The sequence below is a fragment of the Scomber scombrus genome, chromosome 5 (assembly GCF_963691925.1).
Source record: "Scomber scombrus chromosome 5, fScoSco1.1, whole genome shotgun sequence".
In the NCBI taxonomy this organism is placed as follows: Eukaryota; Metazoa; Chordata; class Actinopteri; order Scombriformes; family Scombridae; genus Scomber; species Scomber scombrus.
Genome location: NC_084974.1, coordinates 31,480,569 through 31,489,532, shown reverse-complemented (window position 1 = coordinate 31,489,532; position 8,964 = coordinate 31,480,569). Strand labels below are relative to the sequence as shown.

The following is an 8,964-nucleotide window of genomic DNA, read 5'->3' as shown; positions in this document are numbered from 1 at the left end:
CTGCGTTGACACAAACATGATTCACTGTTATTAAAGAGGAACATACTTACTCCTCGAGAATCTATGAGTAGGGTAGCTTCATTTTGTGGAGGTGTGTAGACCGTAGATGTGTTTTTTTGGTGGTTGTAGTGATGTTGGAGAGAGACCATCCCCGGTGTGCTGCTCCTCACGGCGACCGCAGCAACATATGCCGCGCATGCGCAGAGAGAGGCGAGAAAAGACCCAGCTTCTGCAGTTTAGTAGTCAGTAAGAAACGCCTGAGCAAAAAACATCAACCTACCTGGGTGCTTTAACTTTAAGTATTGCACATAAAGAGCAACTTATAGCTGTTAAAGCTACTACTATTATTTTATGTTTTTAAAAAGTGTTTTATGTTCTTTTTTTTCTTCTTTTTTTTTTTTTTGCAGATTCATGATCCAACTTGTAGTTTATGATTCATCACCACTGTTGAAATACTCTGAGAGCTCCACCACATAGTGATTTTTCCCTCTTAACTTAGTAGAATCACTCAAGTGCTGTATTTAAGTACAGTTGGAGGTACTTGTACTTTACTGTAGTACCGTTTGAAGTACTTGTACTTTACTGTAGTACAGTTTGAGGTACTTGTACTTTACTGTAGTAGTTTGAGGTACTTGTACTTCACTGTAGTAATGTTTGAGGTACTTGTACTTTACTGTAGTACAGTTTGGGGTACTTGTACTTTACTGTAGTAGTTTGAGGTACTTGTACTTTACAGTAGTAGTTTGAGGTACTTGTACTTTACTGCAGTACAGTTTGGGGTACTTGTACTTTACTGTAGTACAGTTTGAGGTACTTGTACTTTACTGTAGTACCGTTTGAAGTACTTGTACTTTACTGTAGTACAGTTTGAGGTACTTGTACTTTACTGTAGTACAGTTTGAGGTACTTGTACTTTACTGTAGTACAGTTTGAGGTACTTGTACTTCACTGTAGTAATGTTTGAGGTACTTGTACTTTACTGTAGTACAGTTTGAGGTACTTGTACTTTACTGTAGTAGTTTGAGATACTTGTACTTTACTGTAGTACAGTTTGAGGTACTTGTACTTTACTGTAGTACAGTTTGAGGTACTTGTACTTTATTGTAGTACAGTTTGAGGTACTTGTACTTTACTGTAGTAGTTTGAGGTACTTGTACTTTACTGTAGTACAATTTGAGGTACTTGTACTTTACTGTAGTAGTTTGAGGTACTTGTACTTTACTGTAGTAATGTTTGAGGTACTTGTACTTTACTGTAGTACAGTTTGGGGTACTTGTACTTTACTGTAGTAGTTTGAGGTACTTGTACTTTACTGTAGTAGTTTGAGGTACTTGTACTTTACTGTAGTACAGTTTGGGGTACTTGTACTTTACTGTAGTAGTTTGAGGTACTTGTACTTTACTGCAGTACAGTTTGGGGTACTTGTACTTTACTGTAGTAGTTTGAGGTACTTGTACTTTACTGTAGTACAGTTTGAGGTACTTGTACTTTACTGTAGTACAGTTTGAGGTACTTGTACTTTACTGTAGTACAGTTTGAGGTACTTGTACTTTACTGTAGTAGTTTGAGGTACTTGTACTTTACTGTAGTACAGTTTGGGGTACTTGTACTTTACTGTAGTAGTTTGAGGTACTTGTACTTTACTGTAGTACAGTTTGAGGTACTTGTACTTTACTGTAGTACAGTTTGAGGTACTTGTACTTTACTGTAGTAGTTTGAGGTACTTGTACTTTACTGTAGTAGTTTGAGGTACTTGTACTTTACTGTAGTACAGTTTGGGGTACTTGTACTTTACTGTAGTACAGTTTGAGGTACTTGTACTTTATTGTAGTACAGTTTGAGGTACTTGTACTTTACTGTATTACAGTTTGAGGTACTTGTACTTTAGTGTAGTACAGTTTGAGGTACTCGTACTTTACTGTATTACAGTTTGAGGTACTTGTACTTTATTGTAGTACAGTTTGAGGTACTTGTACTTTACTGTATTACAGTTTGAGGTACTTGTACTTTAGTGTAGTACAGTTTGAGGTACTCGTACTTTACTGTATTACAGTTTGAGTTACTACAATAAATACATAATGTTGTTTATATGGTTTCATTTCAATAAATGTTCAAATGATCCAATATTTCAGCAAAAATCAAAGATTAGAGAAAAAGTCCAAAAACTGAAAACACATTTGTGTATCAGAAGTTAGTTTGTTCTTCTTTCCCATTAATCATCTCACCACCCCTCACATTTATCTGCTGACCCTTTGGAGGGGCCCCACCCCTAGGTTGGGAACCACTGGACTAAACTAGCTAACTGTATATAAAGTAGTGTAAACTAGCTCCACCTCCAGCAGCTACAACAGTAACATGCTGCTCTAACACTGATGCTTCACTATTAATAATCTAATGATGTCATAATAATAATATATCAGTCAGAGGACCAAACCACTACTTTTACTGTAATACTGCATACTACATCACTCATAATACTGCAGTACTTTTACTGTAATACTGCATACTACATCACTCAAAAACTGCAGTACTTTTACTGTAATACTGCATACTACATCACTCATAATACTGTAGTACTTTTACTGTAATACTGCATACTACATCACTCATAATACTGCAGTACTTTTACTGTAATACTGCATACTACATCACTCAAAAACTGCAGTACTTTTACTGTAATACTGCATACTACATCACTCATAATACTGCAGTACGTTTACTGTAATACTGCATACTACATCACTCATAATACTGCAGTACTTTTACTGTAATACTGCATACTACATCGCTCATAATACTGCAGTACTTTTACTGTAATACTGCATACTACATCGCTCATAATACTGCAGTACTTTTACTGTAGGAGGATTTTTCATGCAGTACTTTTACTTGTAATGGAGTATTTGTACATAGCAGTAAAGTTAAATGTTGAGCAGCTTTTAACTGAGACTTTACTGTAAATGAGGAAACACAGTTTGAATCCACAGTGCGGCTCCTCGTCCTGATAACCGTCCCTGTTCTTTAAACACAACAAGCTCCACTCTGGGATCAGAGTTCCTTGTTCTCTCCCTTCAGGTCTACAGATTGTAGATGGGTGTAGCCAACATGTGACGCAGCACAGAGCTGTCAGGCTGCATTCAGCAGGATCACATGATCAAATAGAAAGTGAAACTCAGACACTCGTTGCCTCTGAGAGCTGAAATGGCGCAGAAAGATCAGCTGGACCGAGAATCCTTCTCCTGTTCGATCTGTCTGGATCTACTGAAGGATCCGGTGGGTCTTCCCTGTGGACACAGCTACTGTATGAGCTGTATTAAAGGATTCTGGGATGGAGAGGATCAGAGGAAGATCTACAGCTGCCCTCAGTGCAGAGAGGCCTTCACACCGAGGCCTGTCCTGAAGAAAAACACCATGTTAGCAGCTTTAGTGGAGCAGCTGAAGAAGACTGGACTCCAAGCTGCTCCTGCTGATCACTGCTATGCTGGACCTGAAGATGTGGCCTGTGATGTCTGCACTGGGAGGAAGTTGAAAGCAATCAAGTCCTGTCTGGTGTGTCTGGCCTCTTACTGTGAGAATCACCTCCAGTCTCACTATGATGTAGCTCCATTAAAGAAACACAAGCTGGTGGAGCCCTCCAAGAAGCTCCAGGAGAACGTCTGCTCTCGTCATGATAAATTGATGGAGATTTTCTGCCGTACAGATAAGAAGAGTATCTGTTATCTGTGCACTATGGAGGATCATAAAGGCCACGACACAGTCCCAGCTGCAGCAGAAAGGACTGAGAGGCAGAGAGAGCTCGAGGTGAGTCGACTAAACATCCAGCAGAGAATCCAGGACAGAGAGAAAGATGTGAAGCTGCTTCAACAGGAGGTGGAGGCCGTCAGTCTCTATGCTGATAAAGCAGTGGAGGACAGTGAGAAGATCTTCACTCAGCTGATCCGTCTCCTCCAGAAAAGAAGCTCTGATGTGAAGCAGCAGATCAGATCCCAGCAGGAAACTGCAGTGAGTCGAGTCAAAGAGCTTCAGGAGAAGCTGCAGCAGGAGATCACTGAGCTGAAGAGGAAAGACGCTGAACTGAAGCAGCTCTCACACACAGAGGATCACAACCAGTTTCTACACAACTACCCCTCAGTGTCACAACTCAGTGAACCTACAGACTCATCCAGCATCAATATCCGTCCTCTGAGATACTTTGAGGATGTGACAGCAGCTGTGTCAGAGCTCAGAGATAAACTACAGGACATCCTGAGGGACAAATGGACAAACATCTCACTGACAGTGACTGAAGTGGACGTTTTACTGTCAGAACCAGAACCCAAGACCAGAGCTGGGTTCTTAAAATATTCACGTGAAATCACTCTGGATCCAAACACAGTAAACACATGGCTGTTATTATCTGATGGGAACAGAAAAGTAGAATATACTAAACAACAACAGTCTTATTCTAGTCACACAGACAGATTCACTAAATATTCTCAGGTCCTGAGTAGAGAGAGTCTGACTGGACGTTGTTACTGGGAGGTGGAGAGGAGAGGAGGAGTTGAGGTAGCAGTCACATACAAGAATATCAGTAGAGCAGGAAATGGATCTTCATTTGGACGTAATGACAAATCTTGGTCTTTATGGTGTTACACTAACAGGTATGAATTTTGGTTCAACAACATTAAAACTCCCGTCGCAGGTCCTGGTTCCTCCAGAGTCGGAGTGTACCTGGATCACAGAGCAGGTATTCTGTCCTTCTACAGCGTCTCTGAAACCATGACTCTCCTCCACAGAGTCCAGACCACATTCACTCAGCCTCTTTATGCTGGACTTTATCTTAATTATTCTATTGGATCCACAGCTGAGTTGTGTAAAGTGAAATAGACAGAAGTCATTTCAGACTTCATGTGTCAGATGTTGTAATTCTTCATGTTTTTGTCTCCATGTTTCTGAGCTGCTCAGAGATCAGCTGACATGCTAATAGTGATATTCAACACTTTGTTTACTTTATGTTTCATTGATATGTTCAGTTTCTTTAAATGGGACTTTTTCCTGTGTGTTTTTATCCATGGAGGCTCTCACTGCTCATCACCATGTTTTTAACTTCTCTTTGTTCTAAATGTTAGTTTCATGTTTGTATTGATGTATTTGTGTCTGTTGTTTCTTAAACAGAGAAAACAGCAGAACTTCCTTCATCACAGATATTTTGTTCTCATCACTTTGTAAATTCATAAAGAAATGTTCAATCAAACTGTAATGATCATGATAATAATCATTAATGATGTTCTTGTACATAGCTGACATTCTGGGTTAAACTAACTGACTGTGTGGATGAAGTCAATCTGAACATGAAATCATTGATCACACTTTACTGATTGGATGTGTGAACAATCTGAAGCTTCAATAATCAATAAACAGGATTTTTATCAACAGTGATCAAAGTGTTTTCTTCTTTTACTGTAATACTGCATACTACATCACTCATAATACTGCAGTACTTTTACTGTAATACTGCATACTACATCACTCATAATACTGCAGTACTTTTACTGTAATACTGCATACTACATCACTCATAATACTGCAGTACTTTTACTGTAGGAGGATCTTTCACGCCGGACTTTCAGTATTTCCACATCACTGTATTGATGCAGCAAGTAAACACAACATTTCCTAAACATAAATAATATTTGACAAAATGTAGGAAATAAAACAGATAAAGTGATTGATTGTAAAACTGGAAAGAAAGGAATATATTTTATTATTGTCAGCGGTAACACTTTACTTTTAGCTTTTGTTATACACCACTGACCTCTGGTGGATGTTTTAATAATTACAGGGTCAGACGGTTAAGTGCTTGGAACAATGACACACACATATAAATCACCATAAAAGAATATAAGATTACATTGGTCTGATTTATAAGCATGCAGATAAAATAATGAACATAGAAAAAAGAGAAAATCAGGTCAGACATGAGCTACAAGCAACAAGCTGAAGAACTTCAGTGTCATCATTATTAAGTAGTATTAGTAATAATTATGATCATAAGAAGAGGAAGAACTTTATTTATATATCACTTTTCATACATAAAATGCAGCTCCAGTCCTTTATATTTTAAGCAATAAAACAAGTACAGAAAGTTAAATTCAACAGCATAGGTTAAAAAACCATTAAAAGAAAGAAACTGCATAAAATCAAGTCTTAAACACAGATTAAATAAAAGTTTTGTGGTTAAGTTCTTTTTAAAAAAAATTGGAATATTTTTCTCCTCTAACAATCTCACATTGTAATTTTCTTTTATATGTTTTTATGTTGCTCTTTAATCTGCTTTTACCTTTATTTTTTTGTATATTTGTGTATATATTCTTATTTATTAATCTTTGTGTATGAGCTACTGGATACTTGAATCTCCCCAATGGGAATGAATAAATGATCAATACACAATACGCACATAAACACTGATATGCACTTATATTTTAAACTTTACATATTTTATGTATTTTTATGTATTTTGAATGATTTTATGGATCTTATGTAAAGTTCTATTCTATTCTATCTGTCACACACACACATATTGTGACATCACAGTGATGATGTCACAATATGCGATGATGTCACACATACCTCAAATATCACATCCACTGTCCTGTTCTCAATCTGTTGTGACTTACATCTGATCAGAAGGTATTTTCCAGTAGCCTAATATCTGATGAAGTGTTTTTGAAGTGATCAGTTTCAACGGAGAAAACAATGGAGAGTAAGGAGGATAAAAGAGTGTGTGAGAGAATGAAGGGGATAATGAATCCTATAAAGAACCTGATACTAAGTGAAAAGGCAGAGTTTCTCACGTGGGCTGTAGAAGTACAGCTGAGGAAACATGAGAGTGACAGGACGGTCTGGGAGAAGGACACATCCTCCCGAATCATACAAATCGAGTCTCTTGAGGCTAAAATCCTGCATTTACAGGATAAACAGGAGGCTCACAAAAAAGAAATGGAGGATTTAAGAGAAGAGTTGGAGGCATCAAAAAAACTAATTGATGTCCAATCCAAGAAGGACAAATGTAAGAATGAGCAGAAAGACCAGACACATAAACATCTGTTCGATGCTATGAAGAGACATTATGAAAGAGAAATTAAAAAATTAAAAGAACAGAGGAAGCAGGACGCAGAGAATGCATCCAAGGTTGAAGCAGGACTCCACCAGAGTCAATCACGGCATGATGAAAAAATTCAGACGATTGAAAAGCAACATCATTCCAGTTTGGGAAAAGTGCAGGTTGAGAATAAAAAACTGCAAGCTGAGAATGAAAAGCTGCAGGCCGAGGTGGAAAATCTGCAGAACGTGAGCTCTAAGAGGGAGCAAGAGACTAAGGATATATCTGCTAAATTTAACACGGTATATAAAGAATATAGAGAAAAACTCGAGAAGCAAAGAGTAGAGCTGACAGAAGACAAAACCAGACGTGAGACTAAATGCACTGAACTGTATATGACAGTACACAAGCAGACAAAGCAAATCCAGGTCCTGGAGCAAAGGAGAGATCTTACTGTCCCGCTGAAAAGAGCAGAGGAGGCTATTAAAAAACATTTGGACTTGATTGAAAAGAAAAATCAGGAGATAGTAACCTTAAAAAGGGAGAAAAAAGAAGCGATAGAGAAGTACGCTGATCAAATGAACAAAAACGCACTTCAGACGGCGTCTTTAGATGAATCTCATCGTAAATACGCGGGTCTGGAGAAAGACCTGGAGAGCGAGCATGCTTCACACAAAGAGACCAAAGTGGAGTTATGTTTGAGCAACCGTACGATTTCTGATATAAAGGATGACATTGAAGACCTCCGAAACAAAGTGGCGGTCAGCGAGCCTGAATGTACGAGGTTGAAGGCTGAAGTGATACATCTGAATAATTTACAGCTGCGTCTCAAGGAAGGTATACAGACTTGCCTATCTGCTATGGACAAGCCCAAACTATTGAGAACCAGACTCATCAACTTAAAAAGACGCCACATGGACGGTGACGAGAGTGTCAAGATGCCGGATAGCACCCGAGAGGCCTACGAATATCAGGCCAGGTGTTACAAACGAAAGGTTGCTGCCCTTGAAGGGAACAACAAGACTCTCAGCAGCCAGCTAAGACACACTGAAAAGAGGATACAGAGCAACGCCATAAGAGGACACAATATGAGGGTCAGTTTGCTGAAAGTAATCAACGAACAGGCTCGAAAACAACAAGCAAGTCAGCAGATGGACAAAACACCTCGTCTGCCAAGTATCGAAGCCAGAAAAACTCCCCAAAGGACAGACATCACACCACCACACGAACAAAAAAGCTAACACACACACACACATACAAACGGGGCGGTTGTGGTTCAGGAGGTAGAGTGGGTCGTCCACCAATCAGAACATCATTGGTTTGATTCCTGCCTCCTCCAGTCCCACATGTCGATGTGTCCTTGGGCAAGACACTTAACCCCAAATTGCTCCCGATGGTTGAACCAACGGTGTATGAATGAGTGTGAATGGGTAGATGTGACATGTAGTGTAGAAGTGCTTTTAGTGGTCAAAAAGACTAGAAAAAGCACTATATAGTACAGTCCATTTACCACTTTAAAAAACAACAACATGCATTTAAAAGACAGACTTTGAGCTTTTATTCAATTAGTTGAAAGAAAAAAAATGGATATACATTTTAGGGGATTGCAACCATTTTAATACACCAAAGGGGTTTAAAAGCCTCTCCTCAAAGAACATAAAAACAGCTGATATGTGAGATTCAGCAGCACTAAGAACATGTTTATACTTTCTGTGTGTAGAATCCTTTTTAACCCTTTGTAGGTCTGCTCAACCGTTTGGTAGAGGTCACTTTTGTGTCATGATATCTGGTCAAAAACTAAAATCTATTGAACCCATTTAACTTGTTGGTCAATCTTTAGCACTTGTATGAGGTATGTAATGCACAGACAGACCATCAGAATG

General features: G+C 38.7%; 2 protein-coding genes across 2 annotated transcripts in view; one reads left to right on the top strand and one right to left on the bottom strand.

Moving 5' to 3' along the window:
* LOC133979982 (protein FAM222B-like) overlaps positions 1 to 163 on the bottom strand; it is an 11,568-nt gene extending 11,405 nt beyond the window's left edge. The window contains exon 1 of the mRNA XM_062418538.1: positions 51 to 163. The gene's annotated coding sequence lies outside the window, so the exon portion shown is untranslated. The remainder of the gene's footprint in view (positions 1 to 50) is intronic.
* Positions 164 to 3,213: 3,050 nt separating this feature from the next.
* Positions 3,214 to 5,370, top strand: LOC133980026 (tripartite motif-containing protein 16-like). The gene has a single exon (XM_062418589.1). It carries the CDS (start codon positions 3,304 to 3,306, stop codon positions 4,864 to 4,866), a length of 1,563 nt encoding a protein of 520 aa, XP_062274573.1. The 5' UTR covers positions 3,214 to 3,303; the 3' UTR covers positions 4,867 to 5,370.
* Positions 5,371 to 8,964: the final 3,594 nt, after the last annotated feature.